This window comes from Berghia stephanieae, chromosome 1 (genome assembly GCF_034508935.2).
Source record: "Berghia stephanieae isolate SIO BIC M18660-M18661 chromosome 1, UCSD_Bste_1.3, whole genome shotgun sequence".
NCBI classification, from domain to species: Eukaryota; Metazoa; Mollusca; class Gastropoda; order Nudibranchia; family Aeolidiidae; genus Berghia; species Berghia stephanieae.
The window spans coordinates 10,956,571-10,974,702 of record NC_088360.1 but is presented as its reverse complement, the minus strand read 5'-3'; the positions used below and the strand labels follow the sequence as shown (position 1 = coordinate 10,974,702).

Sequence of the window (18,132 nt, the reverse complement as noted above, 5' to 3'; positions counted from 1 at the left end):
GCGGCTATGTGGTCTAGTGGTATGACACTCGCTTTCGAATCGGAAGGTCCTGGGTTCAAGCCACGCTCGGACTATAGTTGAGTCCTTGGAGAAGGCTCTTTACTCACATTCTCTCACCGTACTCAGGTGAAAAACGAGTACCTGGTCGTTAACAGTATTGTCTCCGTCCGAAAAAAAATGTAATATCGCCTAACAAGCGTCATGTCCCGTCCTACATGTTAAATGTTGCTGTTGGCCAGGGACCCGTTGTAAATCGCTTTGAGCACGTTCAGTGGATATTGCGCTATTTAAAACAGTTCAATTTATTGTCTCTGTATTGTCATAGGACGGGCCTAGAACCAGGACTTACCTTGTTCATCCTGACTTTACATTTGGTTTTCCAGAGCATCCATCCGAGCATGAGACCAATAGCGTAGGGACCAACTCTGGTGTACGGCTTGAAGTAGATGTGATCGTTGTAGACTACAACGTCTCTAAAACCAAAAATTACAGGGGAGAAAAAGAAACTTCAAGATATTCAAATTTTATCTTTAAAAAAATATATATATTAAAAAAAAAAACAACTGGCGACCTTTATAAGAAATTTGATTTCAAAGCCATGTTATTATTATTATTATTATTTATTCATCAATTATCATTATTATTATTATTATTATTATTATTATATTTATTATATATTATTATTATTATTATTATTATTGTTATTATTATTATCATTTTCATTATTATTATTGTTATCATTATTATATAAATGGTGTTGAAATACATTTAATTGAGTAACATTGAGATCCATTCTAAAATGTTTATCTTGGATACGCACCTTGACAGTACGGTATACCGGGTCTGACCACGTCAGTCGGTTTACTTGAATAAGAAGTAGAGCATATCACACAAAATTTGCTCACAAAATACATAAATGTCATTTGTGGAATATAAATAATGACGACAATGATAATTATGATAGTAACAGTGATAAGGTCACGTGATTGTAAATGAAAGAGATTCCAATATGGTTGAAAAAGGCATGAATTCTGATAATTTAAAGAAAAGCTGAGATGTTCTATTCACTGTGGAGAAGAATATCTTGTCTTTAACAAATATATCAAAGCTCAATAATATAAAAAAGGAACATTAAAATTTGTAACTGAAGCATGAAGCTCGATTTTATTTTCAATTAGAATAATAGGATGTGCTTGAAAGGGTGATGATGATGTTGATGATGATGATGATGATGATGATGATGATGATGATGATGATGATGATGATGGTGATAATTAAAGGTAAACATTAACCTTTTATAGACAGTTACTGATTATATTGCAATCTGCTCTCGTGGTGAAAAGGGTATTAAGATAAAGGTCAGATTAAACAAAAATAAAATCCATTCTATAAATAGTAAATCCAGGTTTAAAATTTAAAATCTCAAAATATTATTAGGAGAAAAGCCGGACATATCTGAATATTCAAAGTACTCTGGCTTAATCTTTAAATCTAAACGAAATAATAAATGAAGATATGTAAAGCGGCTATGTGGTCTAGGTATGGCACTCACATTCGGATAGGAAGGTCCTGGGTTCGAACTTCGCTCGGCGCAAAGTTGAGTCCTTGGAGAAGGCTCTCTCACCGTACTCATGTGTAAAATGAGTACCTGGCCGTTAACAGCGTTATCTCTGTCCGAAAAAATGTAATATCTCCAAAAAGGCGTCATGTCCCGTCCTACATGTTAAATGTTGCTGTTGGCAAAAGGACCCCTTGTAAAGCGCTTTAAGCACGTTTAGTGGATATTACGCTATAAAAGCTCAATTTGTTTAAAGCGTCAATGAATAACAGACACCAAATGACTTCTCGAAGTGCAAGGTTTGAGAGTTTTGGCACGATGTGGGACATTCAAATCGATCGGTATTTGAAGGCCAAATTTCTGGCCAAATACATAAAAATGGGTTTTTCAAGAGTACGGCCGGCAGACGGCATCTTGATAGAAATCTGAAAAAAAAACGTGATTATATCAAGGAGGAGGTAAAATGAATATAATGATTAAATACACAAAACATTGTAGAGTCATTTTCTAGGGGGAACGGGGTTGGGGTTCCTGAGAATAATTCATTTGGTCCGATTTTCTTACATTAATTCTGTTAAAAAGTAAAGTCGAACAGTCAACAAACATTTGTCTTCTGTTATTTGTTAAAGCTTAAGATTTCTTGATACATATTTGTTTTCAAACATACTTGAAAAAGTCGGCGTTGTACTTTATCTGCAATGTCATATTCGATACCAGATGCACACAGAGAAAGACTAGAGCCATTATAAAACCGACTGCCTTTTTCCTGAAATAAACAAAAAGTCAGGGTTGCCAATTCATGATTTGTTTGAACTGAAATCTTGCTGTGATACCCAAATACAATTAAATACTAAGAGCAAATACTATAATATAACATTGTCTACCTATTGCCAAATTTTATAGAACTTAAAAAGTACGTTAAATAGTCTGTGATAAAGCTCTGTAGGTCATATAAGAACGATTCCATTTTTTAATACATTTGGGAAGTACATGATTCCATGCTAAACAAAATTCTTACCCATAGAGCCATGGGATGAGAATCAGTGGAGCTATAATGTAGAACTGCATGTCACAGGCCAGGTACCAAGAAACGGTAACGCACTGTAAAAGAAAACGAGAATGTATAATATTATAATATACTAGCATAACTGGTTTCACTGGGACACTGTTCTCTCAGTGGCACAGAAGGTGACCTTTTACAAACTATTGAAGTACGTTATGATAGATGGAGAAGTGCAGTACTCCTCAAGAACAACATTGGACATTTATTTAATTCAACATTCGGAGTCACATAATGGTGCCTACTCTGCCGTACTCTGGAAAACACCATATAGTTAAAAGTTTGGCCAGAAAATTCGTCCTTCAAATATCGATCGATTTAAATCACCCTCATCTTAGAAAAAAAAAATTTCGCGAAGTCCCAGGTTTGAGAGTTTTTTGCCAAGCTGAGGGTCATTTAAATCGATCGATATTTGAAGGACGAGTTTTCTAGCTAAATTTTTTGATATGGAGTTTTCCAGAGTACGGCAGTACTGTCCTCAATCCTTTTCAATCGTTCCTGGAGACCATCCTCAATGACACATTATAAGACTTTCAGTACACGATATTTATAGAATAAAAATTTGTTGACGATGACGACATTAGCTTTCTAGTAGGCAGTAACCAAGAACTGCAAGACCCCACAAACAGATTGACAAAGATAGCAGAAGCGCACGGAATCGATATGAGTAAAGACAATAAGAAGACGTTAGTAAAATCACAAATGACCAGATTACGCATAATGATGGGCGATAGAAAAATCCAAGGTATCCCTGACTAACAGCAACACGTAACATGTAGAACGAAACATGACGCCAGTCCGGCGATATTCCATTTGTTTTTCGGACACAGACAGTGCTAAGGCGAGGTGACTTGATCAAGGCCACACAGCACAGCGGCGGGCGATCGAACTCGTTACCTTTCGGCTACGAAGAAAAGACCGTACCGTTGATCCACGCTGCCCCATATGCCATTTTAAAGTTATCTCTCTGATTTCGCCTTCAAACTTCGCCTTAGGCCAATAAAATACTTTTAGAGTTTTGTGGAAGTTATTTATGTACATGAGATTTTTCCACCAAATGTCTCGACATTCATGGCCATGGATCTATTTAAATTCGTTGTTTTTACATCGCTTTGACACTCACTCGCAAACTCGTGGTGTTAAATAGCGGACTAAAAATAACTCATTTAATAAATTCAAATCACTATATCTATAGAAGATAAAAGTGAAAAGAAAAAGGACTCCTTGTGTACTGTCAAAGGGAGAATATGCCTAGAGCTAGAGGGCAGTAACTTCTTTGGATATGTCATGGGGCAGCGTGGCTCAGTGGTTCGGTCTTTGCTTCTTACCCGAAAGGTACCGAGTTCAATCATCCGCCGCTGCGTTGTGTGGCCTTGAGCAAGTCACCTCGCCCTAGCTCACTTTGCGGCGCTGCTCTGCGGCTGACGCCTGGGTAATTCCAGTCTTCCCTTGGAATAGACCCTAAAGACAAATTCCCCCTTGGGGAGGAATAAAGGAAATTTTTTTTTTTTTTTAAAGACACCGCTCTGTTTTTGCCTTCAGATCATGGATTACGTTTCAGATCTAAGTTAGTTAAATAAATTACCCCAAGAGTTTTGTGGAAGTTATTTATGTACAGTAGATTTCTCCACCAAAGGTTTCGACATTCGTTTGGATATTCATGCCAGGCTGGTTTTCCCTCTCCAATGTATGTAAGTAGACAAGCAACGATCATGATCCATATCGCCAGGGATGGGGTCAGTCTATAGTAATGATAATAATAATGATGCTGATGATGATGATGATGATAATAGTAATAATAATAATAATAATAATAATAATAATAATATAATAATAATAATAATAATAATAATGATGATAATAATAATAATAATAATAATAATAATAATAATAATAATAATAATAATAATAATTAATAATGATAATAATGAAGATGTTGGTGATGATGATGATGATGATGATGATGATGATGATGATGATGATGATGATGATGAGGAAGAGGATGATGATTAGATAAAATAAGATAGCTATAATCATGAATACCTCAAATATCTATGGACATAGTGGAGGACAAGTTCCTTGATGGTGATGCTACCTCTATCACCCAGTTTCTTGAGGAAGATGTAACAAGTCAGAAGGCCGCTGTGGAGAAAGAAAGCTTAAGCTTTTAATTTTCAAACACATATAAATAATTGAAGAGATTGCAAAGTTTCTTTAAGGATCCTAAAGGCGTAAAACATACATTAGTTGATGCATAGATAAATATTTTAATTAATTAATTAATTAATTAAGTATATTAATTAATGAGACATTTGATATTTAGATACGAGTTATGTTGATTGTAAAAATGAGACTTCTTGAATTATCTTAAAGATGTAACTGGACATAACTTAACAACATAATTCTCCCCGATGAGCCCACCTATCAACGAGCGGATGGGTGAAACAGCGCTGTGGGAGTAAAAAAAAAAACAACTAAATAATTCGCGCTCCAAAACACTGTCGAGCTCTCTACGTGATTCAAGCTAATTCCTCACAAAAAGATATATATATATATATATATATATGCATATATATATGAGTAAGTATGTGTTTGTTTTGTTTTTCTTGTTGTTCTTTCTTTTGTTTTGATTTGTTTTTCTGTTAGTTTGTTTCTTTTGGATTGTTATTTTTGTTTGTTTTTTTTTGGTGTGGGGAGGGGGTCGGGAAGGGGGGCAGGTGAGGGACACAAAACACAGACCTTAAGAAAGGCATTTATTTTAAATCAAAAGATGATAAGTGTTATGCCCACAATTCACCCGGAAACATAGACATCAAACCACTTAAAGACGATTGGTCTCAAATGAACCATACCTAAGAACGAAGAAGGAGTCCACACCGAAACCACTACTTGCAACAATGTAGAAGGAAACATCTCCTAACAGTTTGGTCCTTGCGGAAAGACTATTGACTGAAAGAAAAAAAAGTTGAATAGGGAAGATCAACCAATGCAATGGAGTAAATTGTTTCCCCGTATTACTTTAGGTCTTACAAAATATGGAGGTGCCAGGTGTATAACTTGAGAAATTCTAAATTATGATATTACATCTTATTTTTTCGAAATGTTGATAAAGTTTTCTATTTTCAAAACGTAAACTAAATATTTGCCCAGAATGCTATTCTTATTCTTTTTCTTATCGGAATTTGGGAAGCTTTCCAAAAGCGCCTACATCCCCAGTATTCTTTTTTATATATATAATGTTCTAGTAGGGGGTTTGGGAGGGGGAAACTTTTCTTTTTAAAGTCTCCCAAACAACCTACTAGACCATTATAATATATATATATATATATATATATATATATATATATATATATATATATATATATATATATATATATATAAAACAACACTGGGGGATGTAGGAGCCTTCGGAAGGCCTCCCCGGAATTTTGTAGCTCTATTGATTGACCAGTATAACTTACAAATGGTAGTGTGACACAGACTAAGAAATTTTTCGAATAAGAAAAACCCAAAAAATAGGGCGAATCAACGTCCACAGCTTGGCGGATCTAAGATAATAACCAAATGCAATAATGGGTTTGATTTCTAGCATTGTTGTAATGGGCAATATTTTATGTTGGTTTGAGAGTATTTCATTAAACCAATGAGATCATGGCAATTTAGTTTTTCATAGTTGAAAATAAGTAAGTGTACGTCAGGAATAAGTCAATTTAGCACTGTAATTGCATGGTAGGCATGTTCAGTTCAATGTTTCCTAACCCCATCCTTAGACCTTATGCTATGTTGTTGTAATAATAATAATAATAATAATAATAATAATAATAATAATAATAATAATAATAATAATAATAATAATAATAATAATGAAGTTTATTTGTATAGCGCCAAATCCCATTGGCAAAACAGCTCTAGGCGCACAAAATTATAAAACATCATTATAAACATTTTTGTACACACGCACACCCATTTATACAAGCGCGCTTACACACACACACACGCGCGCGCACGCACATACCCTCACAACGACACACACATGCACCAAAACGCGCATATTCATACAGAGACGAAAAATAACTGTTGACATGAATTATTGAATTTAAAAAATCATGTCAGGACATTTAACAATAATGGCAGATGAAAGGAGATAATATTATGTCATGAGAATTCAGATTTAACAATTGTATATCTCGCCCCAAAAAGTCTAGTGATCTTCTCATAAGATGAGATTTTAATTTCTTTTTTTTTGAAGATGACTGGGAATCCACAACGCCGCTCCTAACACTGAATGGTAAAGAATTCCAGGCAGCGGGAGCAGCATGAATAAATACACGATCAGCATAGGTATTAGATCCTTTTTTTCAGGAACACGTAATCGTGATTGAGAGTTCGATCATAAAGAGCGTGAATCACAGTGTTGCCCGGTGCCTTGCCCAAAATCCCGCCAACTTTATCCTACGTCATCTGCGACATTTGCCCAAAATCCGCCAAAATCCCCTTTGATTTAAAACAGTTATAATCAACAATATTGTATTGTCTCAGAATAAAAATTATGTTACTAAACACTACTCACCTTTTACACTTGTTTCCTTTTTAAAGGCATAAAGATTCGGAGTTTCGATTTTGTTTGAGCGGGAGTTAGACTTTCGGATATTGTTTTCACCTTCGGTTAATCTGAATTAGGTTGTGTAAGATAAATCTAGACCAACAGTACACTCACAATAGGTGCTCCTAAAAGTCACTTTAGTGGGGGGGAAAAAGAAGAAATACTTAGACTTGTTTGCTGTACTTTTACTTTTTAAAGGGTACACAAACCATCAAAAACCCGCCAAAAAAAATCCGCCATCCGCCAGGTCATCCGCCCCCCTTCCGGCACGCGATGATAAAAATCCGCCAACCTGGCAACACTAGTGAATCGAATTAAATGAACGACGAGTAGGTATAAATTGTATGTTTCTCATCACTTACCACGTTCACTTAACGCTATTAACACCACGTGACCTAGAATGATCCAAGCCAGACTGAGTACACGAAACCCATGAAGACATCTTATGGCATCAGGAGTTGACTTGACACTTAAGATCTTCTTTGTGTTACCAGACACCGAGAAAGCTAGAAGAACTTGCTGCCATCGAGGTAAGTTTGCTGGTAAATATAGTTCTCATTTATACCATTTATAGTGTCGTGTCGTATCGTTTAAGAGCTAAAAAGTTTTTAAAACCTTTAAATTTTCCATGCATTGAAAATAGGTATATTTAAATGTTACATAGATTAACCAATATTCATTGTTAATTTGACAATTTCCGGTACATACCACACTGTTTCAGATTATTAAATATCTAACACACAAATAAATGGCATATCTAGTTAAGAATCGTAGTTCAAATTTCCTTTTCAACAATCTTTTGACACGTTCACTTTTATACATTTGAAAGATTTAGATTGAATATACATTCATATGAGAGAGAGAGAGAGAGAGAGAGAGAGAGAGAGAGAGAGAGAGACAGAGAGAGAGATATGTGTGTGTGTGTTTGTGTGTGTGTGTGTGTGTTTGTGTGTGTGTTACTAAATGAACGAATTAATTAATTACCGTGTTTATAAAGCACAAAGTCACAATTCAACAATACCTTATACCATTATAAAATTCTCCTAAATTTGGCAGAACTTTGATTATTTGTAACTACATATCTAATGGTTTTTAAGATTACGATGATTTTTTTAATGAAATCTAACAGCAATGAATCCAGAAATATGATACATCTTATCAAAAGCTGATCACAGTCCCTCATTATTTGTATTGCAGTGTATGACACAGTTCCTGACAAAAATAATGAAACAAACCAAGAAAAAGTTGTCACCCTTAAAATCGTCACATCCGTTACGAAACAACCAACATTTTTCTCACTCTGATTTCTTTTGTACATCACAACATTTGAGGAAAAATGTTTATTATAATTATAAAAGACTCGTTTTTGTCGAAACCAAATAATGAATAGCATGAACTTGATGTGTTTAAGTGAAAATAAAATCTAATTTTTGCGATAGTTTTGGAAAATTTCCTGAAAATCGCCGGCAATGAGAGAGTTAAAACGAGATTTTACTGTTTGATTCCCAGCCAGATCAAACCTCAATGTCTTTACTTTTAACTCGTCAACTGCCTCACTCTTGAAATACTTGTATTTAATAACTTGACCTGAAAACTCCTCCTTCAAATATCGATCGATTTAAATTATCCTCATCTTGACAAAACTCTCAAACCTGGGACCTAAGGATGACCCGATGAGGTCCCAGGTTTGAGACATTTTGCCAAGATGAGGGAGTAATTTAAATCGATCGGTATTTGAAGGACAACTTTACGGGTCAAATTTTTAAATATTTGTTTTTCTAGAGTACGGCAATTAACTGGTAAACTTACTTTTTTTAAAACCCTAATTACAAATTTAAACGAGTTTAATGAATACCTTTTGTATGGCTGCTTGTGATATCTTTACTCTCGTGGTCTATGTTGTAGACGCTTTCTTGTGGTCCCCCAGTAAAAGATGTCTGTGATAAAACAAGTAAATGTGAGCTAGCATCTCGATCTAGTATTCTGTCGGAGTTTATAAGGTGTCGAAAATGGAATTTAAAATCAAAAGGTCTGCAATATGAAAATGTAAACGTTTTCTATTTTGAGAAACACAAGTCTTACATTTTTTACTATTAATTTCATTTTTAAAATCTGAATCATCCCGACCAGAGTGTACTTGTATGGAGGTCTGCTAACCCAAATTGTTATGGGCTCATTCCTGGAAGAGAAATAGACAGTACGCAAAATATTATTTATTACAAACGACAATGATAAATCAAGCCTGTAATTGTGTTTGGTTATCAGATCCAGCAAATATGTCCATCTCGATCCCAACCAAATTTGGTTTTGACGCGATGGGCATCAAAGGTAGAAATTTGATACCAATAATAGGCGGTAAAAATCAAACATTTCGCCAAGTCAAACCACGCGAACATGACTTGCAAACTTTAAATGAGCAACGCACAATCATGAATATCGGATATGTGGCTTTGAGGCCTTGCGGTATGACAAACGCCATGTGACCTCGCATTTCCTTGATTTGACCCCCATTATGGGCAAAGCAAAGTTAATTCATTGGAAAAGACTTTTTACTCACAGCGTACCACATTACTCGGGTATTAAATCAGTATTTGGCATTAATAATTAATATTGTGCGGCGATGTGGTCTAGTGGTATGACACTCGCTTTCGGATCGGAAGGTTCCCGGGTTCGAGACTCGCGCTCGGCGCATATTTGAGTCCTTGGAAAAGGCTCTTTACTCACATTCTCTCAGGTGTAAAATGAGTACCTGGCCGTTAACAGCGTTGTCTTTGTCCGAAAAATTGTAATATCGCCTAACAGGCGGCATGTCCCGTCCTACATGTTAAATGCTGCTGTTGACCATCGACCCCTTGTAAAGCGCTTTGAGCACATTTAGTGGATATTGCGCTATATAAAGCTCAATTATTTTTTTAAATAGCGTTGTCTCTGTCAAAAAAGTGTTTTAGCGTCTTAAAGGTGTTATTTCTTTTACTGAATGGCTACTGCCTAGGGCCCCTTTGTAAAGTCTTTGCATTTCCAATGACCTCACCCATATTCTTATATCTTATTCAAATGTATTCCTTCTTTCTTTTCTTTCTTTGTTTTGTACTGGTTCGCTTCTAGAATTTAACCTTAAGAATCGTCCTTGTAGTCAAGATGTCAATACGCGTCAAAATCTATTTTTAGCAAAGCCGGGTGCGTGCTGGGGGGGGGGGGGTATACTATGCGCTCCCAGGTCTTTATAAAATGATAGTAGGGATACATCATAATATTTTTGTTGTGGTTCTATAGTAAAATCAGGCTTTCCCCAAAACAAAGGGGAAATCATTATAATCTCTTACCTCTCTCTCCTTGCCAGCGATTTTAAGAATTTTCACCGAAGCATCAAACTCGTCCAACATAAAAATATTGTTTTTTTCTTATTCAAACTGAAAGGCAACAAGTATATTCTATACATAATAGTGTTAAGCAAAATGAGCTCAATAACATATTACAGTATCACGTTTTTAATCGCTGTGACAAAATATTTTCTTTAAATGTGTTATGTACAAATGAAATCATAATGAGAAAATTGTTATATTGCATCGTAATGAATGTGACGATTTTCCCTATAGTTGGTAAGAAGATGATTAATTGTGTTTAACATACTTCATCCTTTCCCTTCCCTTCCAGACGATGTGGAGAAGCTTCATGGCTGTGGCACGGATCATAGCTGGATTGCCTGTAAGTTATGAAAACCTCAACGACTGTACCACCCACGAGAAGTATCCCAAACAAAGCAAGTACTGTGCTGTAAAAAATATAGAGGAAATGTTGCTTATGACGTGTTGACAGGGAACGCATAATAATATAGGGAAGGTTGCTTAGGTCAAAGCACTGGCGGTTGGCATACAAATCGAAGTTGTTTTGTGACGCCCTTTATTTTGCCCAAGGTGTTTATTTCCTGCAAATAAAACTGTCTTTAAAAGTTTGTAAATCAAATAATAATTTTAGCACTAGATGTTTTTCATCAACAGCCATACATGTACACTTTGTTCTACCGCTCCCTCCTTCTCTTTGGTTCCAACATCAAATCGGCAATGCAAGTGACAGAACGTGAGCGAAATTATTGCTGATTGTCCTCTGGACATGTGGAATAAAGAAGGCCGATCATAAAAAATAAGTTATGATTATTATTATGCCAAGACTTTACGTCTACTATCTTTCTTTAATAAAATCATTAGCCCACGTTGGCATTTGGGAGACTTAAAACCTGAAGGCCAAGATAGAATAGAATTGATGACTAAAGAACTTAATATTTAATACCATAACAGGATGGTGGTCGGACATTAAAGCATTGAAGAACAAGGCAATAAATACAAACTTAACAAATGACAAAGCAGGCGATTTTATTCCCCATATAACATTCTTATGTCGGAGATAACCCGATGTTGTGTATCCGAGTTTATCAGTTGTTATTATGTCGGGCACCGGGTCTTATTAAATCAGAGTTAACCTGGTGTTATTGAATCACAGATTACAAGATATTATGCGTCAGATTGTTTACCAGATTATACCATTTCTGAGTTTACCAGTTGTCGAAAAATGAAGTTAAAGTTCAATAGATTCGAAATGTGAAAGATTGGATCTTTTGATCTTTGGTAAACTGTATTCCTGCTACTTAATAAAACATCTTTAAATGAACTCTCATAGTTTTTGCTCTAAGTTCATTTTTCAGCATTTAAATCACCCCGATATTACAACAATTAGAATCGATGGGTCACATATAAAGAAAGTGGGTTAATTTTGCTCAACTCACATTGCAACAATGGCGCTTGGATCACTAGTTATGTCCAAAGCTCTTGTACATTCGACGTCAAGTAACGAGGAATCTGATTTTGGAATGTGAAAATAATATGTGTTTCATTTTATTCCAAATTTAAAAGATTTAAGATCAAAGAAACAAAAGAGAAGACATAATATTATAATGCTACCCACTGCGACAAATCAGCATTATGTCGGGATAGTTAAATGTTGCAAAGTCAAATCTATAGGTTTTCAAAAATTGAAAAAAATTGGATTGAGATTATATACCATATAAAGAAAAATAAATGTTATTGTTCAACCGGAAAAAAATTGTGGTTTCCCATTCAGATGGAAAATAAATTAATCTATTGGGCACAGTGGAATTATTTGGATTTGGTTAAAGTATGTAACTGTTGTTTGTCTTTACCGAGTTTTATGGCGCTTGCTATACAGTCAGGTCTCCAAGTGGTTTATTTTCAGAGTTAATCGGACCACAAAAAGTGAACTTTTAAATATAATGGTGATAATTACGAATATTGATTAGGGTTTTGACAATGCAAGAAATAGTATATTATATTCTCCCTTTAACGAAGACAAACTAACCCCAAGTTTCCTTTTCGTGGCTGTAAATTCTATTTGTTGTAATTACATTATACTGACATTATACCGCTTTGAGACACGGCGTTACATATTATATGACTTAGCGCCTGAGAAAGGTGTCATGACGGAATTATGGATGCTGAAAAGTTTTATCAGTTTGTTTTATTTAGGGGAGAGAATCCATTTTAAGAGTCTAGAAAATTGATCGTTCTCCTTCTGCTTCGTTCCCCATCATTGTCTTTATGTTTGAATGTCTAGTTGGTGAAGGAACGCCGTTGTCTCACTTCTGTCAGGGGCCCATACAGTTTCAAATTTGGTGTGGTACCAAAAATTATCTCTTGATATTGCACACGTTTGTCAGAGGTGGAATATATTATGGTGGAAATCTTCTTCTCCTTTATCACAACTGCACATTACAGAGGTTTGGTACCAGGCCAAAAACCCCTTTTTCTGATATACATTTTGGGCAGTTCTGGTTTATAATAATAAGGTGGGCGTCTTCTTCTCCTTATCACAAGCAGACATTGTGGATCGTTGGTATTTTTTAATTATTTGAATTCACTTTTCGACAATACACCAAATGGAAATGATGTCATAAACGCCAATACAAAGATCTTTACAAAAATGGTAACGTAATCCAAACTGAATACAACTTTTACCCCTTCATACAATACAAACTTACTTAAATATCCAAACCACCGACCCGTTGAGCTCTAGCCCTTCACTCTTGCGCCATGACGTTTTTGTAGTTATTCCAGTATGTTATTGATAATTGGAATGGATGCAAAGAATGTGCGTCTGAGGTCTTCAAGAGGTTGATACACACAAACGTATCATATCGTGGCCTTGTTTGTGTTTTTGGGTGTTTTACAGCGCTTGCGACACTTATATGTCATTTCAGCGCTAGTAATAAGAAAACTGATTGGTAAGATATTTAGATCTGAATTTACTAACACCAAAGATAAAGTAAGGCAAAGGGGACTGGTTCAAATAGGGGAACATCCAAGAGCAATCCATTCATGTGCCTATTTTGATATTACCTAAAAGTCCCAACTTCGTACAAGCAAAGGATTCGGCTATAAAGGATCTACAACTAAAATTACAATACAACATTACAGAACGATGATTTACAAGGATAAGATATCATCTCCTCTTCCCCCCCCCCCCCCCCCCCCAAAAAAAAAAATGAACTTTACATTTGACTGAATCACAGCAAAGGAACCCCTCCAGGACCAGGTGAACCTACTTTCTTGTCCGAATCAGCGACCATCTGAGCTCCAGGCCTTTGGTCTTGTGCCGTTACTTAGAAGTCTTTTGTTGTTGTTCCAGGTGACTACACAGTGTTTTACTGTTAATTGGATTTGGTGGGAGTAATGTGCATCAAGATGTTGGTTTTCAAGATGTTGACATTCAAGTAAGTGGTGTGTTACTGTTTCAGTGACCAGGTGAACAACCAAACAATGTCAATCCAGAACAAAAACGGGGAGCAACGTAGAAAGAGAAAATAGATAATATGGGGGATAGAAGACAGGGCAAACGTGGCCTCTCCGCCCACCATGAATATCGGAGCCTTCGTTAACTTTTGTCTCATAAGGCAAGGCGACGATCGACAAGTGAAAGAGAAAAGTTAGTTGTCGTGAGTAGTGCTTGGGGAAAACAAAAGATTCTATAAAAAGTTTAAAATTGATGTCACTCAATTCGTTATTGTTATAACACAACCGTCTTTATAGTTAGTTCCCACTAAATAAAAACAATTAGACTATAAAAGTTTAAAGTCACATCATAGTTTTGTGTTTTGGTACGTTATATCCGGCTGGCAGATGCTGTGAATATCTAACCTAAACGTATAGCATCAACTGGTTGAACTATTGAATACAACTTACAATTCACTTACTTTTGATGGTCGTCACCTTAAAAAGTGACTTAATATTTTTGGCCATTTTCATAAACTATGAGTTTACGAGGGCTATGATTATATTGACCTTGAAGGTTGTATGATCGTATTGATGCTATCTGTTTACGTAAATTACTTTTAAAAATTACCCGCCAAATGAAACATACAAGCACATAAAAGTGTAGGTAAGCTTAAATGTAAAGTCTAATTGATATAGATGTTAGTAGTGAGAGCTAATCACCCAACTGACTGTCTAAAATCACCACAAAGTCCTAGTGACGCCAACTTTATTTGTTTTATACATTAATTAAACTAAGCCACTACTCACATTGACGAAAAGCGTTATTCAAATCCTGTTCTTTGCATGAATTTGGCAAGCATACATCCAAATATACTTTAGTCATGAGACCTGGTGGGAGCTGAATATGATAAAAGTTCATGTTTTGAATCATGTCCAATCGATGCTGATGAGGATGATGATGATGATGAGGAGGAGGAGGAGGATGAGGAGGAGGAGGAGGAGGAGAATGAGGATAATGATGATGATGATGATGATGATGATGATGGTGATGATGATGATGATGATGATGATGATGATGATGATGATGATGATGATGATGATAAAAAAACTTTGGAACGAGGAAGAATTTGAATTGGTTTTCGTGGTGAAGAAGGAAGATCAAGATAACAAGCATGCATAATATACACATGTGCAAAAGTAACTTAACATGTTTATACGCTAAATTACTGTTGTTTAACTAAGTGAAAGAATCAAAAAATATATATGATTACCTAAGAGAGCATTTTTTTCAAATACATGCATGCTTAGCTATATTAGAACCTGTCGATCACAGCATGGGTGGTGACCAATTTTATACGACAATTTGATATTTCGACTTCGGAAATGATGCAAAGAAGGAAGTATAAAGTATGTTACAGGGACAATCGTGGAAACGCAAGTTCTTAAATTCTCGAACAACGTGCCCGGATTGAAAATTGCCATATTGTCTTCTTCTGTTTACAAGTTATTTGCTTTTTTAAACAAAAAAATATTATCTTTGTGAAATAATTTTGTAATTACGTTGATTTCAAATCTTTTATTCTCGAAAACTTGCCGAAACTGAGCCTCGATGAGAGAGAGAGAGAGAGAGAGAGAGAGAGAGAGAGAGAGAGAGAGAGAGAGAGAGTCATTCTACTTGGCCATATCCGTGCTGAACAGCCATTGCTGAGGTTGCACAGCTGTTCTATTACCGCAAATTTCAACAACGAAAGATCATGTGAGGGATCAAAGGCGAGTAACAGAGGCCAATGATGATCGAACATTTGCTCTACACACAACCTACACATCTATTATGCCTCTGACTTCACCGTGGAAAACAACATTAAGTTGGACAACGTTAGGAAGACTCGCAACAGCCAGACTCAGAGCGAGAGGGCCTTCTCTGCAAGATCAATTAACTGAGAATAAGACCTTGGTGCTCGAGTGGCTATTTGTAACTCCAGACTCTATTTGTATTGAGGACCTATTAGATATCCTCAAAAAACATACATGGGACCAACAGTGCTGAGCAAGGAATGCCAACGAGCTTTGGAACCTCGTTGAAGCTTAAGGGAATAACATCACAGCAAATGACTTAAACCCCTTAATAAACTCTATGGGGAGACTTGTCCGAGCAGTTTTCTTGACTTTTAAGGTTGTATGATCGTATTGATGCTAAATGTTTCAGTAAATTACTCATAAAATCTTTCCACCAGATGGAACATGCCAACACATAAAACTGTGAGTAACCATAAATGTTAACGCCTGATTGGTGTATTTTGGAGAGAACTAATCAGACAACTGGTTGTCTAAAAACACTAACAAAGAGCTGAGTAAGTGACGCCAACTTCTCACGTTTTTAAATGGTTTATAATCTTACCAACTCCGGAGGATAGTTGCTCAATGGTAAAGTCATTGCAAGCCTACAAATGTTCCCTTTCAATTGGCGTCCTTTGACGTCATGTGACACATCCCGACATTGTAGATAGTTGCCTAGAAACGTGTTGGCTCCTTGTAGAATACTTGGGCTTGGCATGGCGCTCGAGTCCACCACTATTTCCGTTTTATGATAAAAAATGTAGAATTTTCTAAAATATTAATTGTTCATGTTTTATTATATATATATTATATATATATATATATATATATATATATATATATATATATATATATATATATGTGTGTGTGTGTGTGTGTGTGTGTGTATTATATATATGTAGGATGTATGTATGCTCGTACTGAAAAACATTTAACGGGATGAAGTGGATAGTGATATGAAATTCAAGTTATTGAAGTCTAAATTTGAAAAATGATATTATTTTTAGGGATACATAGGCTACAGTTCTAAATAAAATGTGTAATGCCTCCTTCTATGAAAAAGCCTTACTTTGCCATGCCCATGAATCCATGTTGGCCAAGCCCTGCTTCACTTGGGCAACGTCATTCCGACAATCCTGCCAGTCAGATGAATACGTCAACTGTGGGAGCCGAGGGAACATAACATGTTAAAATTAACCACTACTTAGTTGTTTTGAATAACTCAAAAATGTTATGGAGAAACCCCTATTATTCAACCCCTCACTTTAAAACAGTAACGCGTAATGATATCACGTTTGCAATTATAATTTGTGACGTCAGATAAGCAAGGGTTAAATTTTTTACTAAAATTAGATTTTTTAAAATGAGGTATCATTTCAGTATTTTTGTAAATGTCTTTTTTTTCAGAGATTGATAATAAAATATTTCTTACACTCTTACTTTCTTTAAATTCGAAAATTGTTCCCAACGCGCACTAGCAAGCTCGTAAACCGGTTGGAAACACGTCCGGAATTCCAAAAAGCAAGAGTGCAAGAATCGTATATTTTTCCATAACGTATCTCTATTATGCTTTATAAAAAATGAAGGAAAAAACAGAGAAAAGTAGGAGTTCAGAACACTACAGTGGGTGACGGATATCTTGGCTGTGCATAAGATGATTTTCGCACAAGTCGATGTTTTGAGAATCCATAGCTCCCCCAAAAAAACTGAATTATTCAACCCCTCCCTGTAACTGTAACGCGTAATGACATCAAATTTCAATAATAATTTGTGACGTCAGATATCAAGCTATCAAGCGTTAAATTGAGGTCCTTAAAAATATTTGTAAATGTTTTTGAACACGTCTTTTACCCAAAGATGACAAAATCGGAATCTATTGAATAGTAAAATTTAAAAAAAATCTCTTTCTCTCGCATTTTGGAATTCGAACTTTGTTCACAGTGAAGTGAAAACTTATTTTTGTCCGAACTTGTGTTGATCGAGAACAGCCAGGGTGAAACCTATTGCCTACTTACATTGGATGCTGCTTCATTCGTCTTATTTTGGTCAGCTTCTAATTTTGTGTCGTTAGTTTTTGTGGACTTTTCCTCCTCATCAACTGGCTCCAAAGAGTCAATAATATTCAAGGTTGTTCTCAGGAATAGAGGGTTACTCCTTATCCAAGCCACCACCATCTGGGCAAATGTGTTGTTAAGCTGTAAGGAAAGGATTTTTATAACTTGATACATAAAGAGTCTATTAGCTTTACCACCGCAAATGACTTATTATATTAACATATATAAAATTATTCTTA

The 18,132-nt window shown here is 35.6% G+C and overlaps 1 protein-coding gene across 1 annotated transcript in view; it reads right to left on the bottom strand.

Moving 5' to 3' along the window:
- Positions 1-18,132, bottom strand: part of LOC144967841 (O-acyltransferase like protein-like) — a 29,599-nt gene that overhangs the window by 3,484 nt on the left and 7,983 nt on the right. The window contains exons 4-17 of the mRNA XM_078905527.1: positions 17,855-18,034; positions 16,909-16,999; positions 16,402-16,574; positions 14,811-14,901; positions 12,002-12,074; positions 10,852-10,993; positions 9,077-9,158; positions 7,584-7,760; positions 5,471-5,567; positions 4,662-4,760; positions 4,204-4,360; positions 2,577-2,659; positions 2,226-2,324; positions 350-473 (exon numbers count right to left, since the gene is read on the bottom strand). Coding sequence (XP_078761653.1) covers positions 350-473; positions 2,226-2,324; positions 2,577-2,659; positions 4,204-4,360; positions 4,662-4,760; positions 5,471-5,567; positions 7,584-7,760; positions 9,077-9,158; positions 10,852-10,993; positions 12,002-12,074; positions 14,811-14,901; positions 16,402-16,574; positions 16,909-16,999; positions 17,855-18,034 — 1,668 coding nt within the window. The remainder of the gene's footprint in view (positions 1-349; positions 474-2,225; positions 2,325-2,576; positions 2,660-4,203; positions 4,361-4,661; positions 4,761-5,470; positions 5,568-7,583; positions 7,761-9,076; positions 9,159-10,851; positions 10,994-12,001; positions 12,075-14,810; positions 14,902-16,401; positions 16,575-16,908; positions 17,000-17,854; positions 18,035-18,132) is intronic.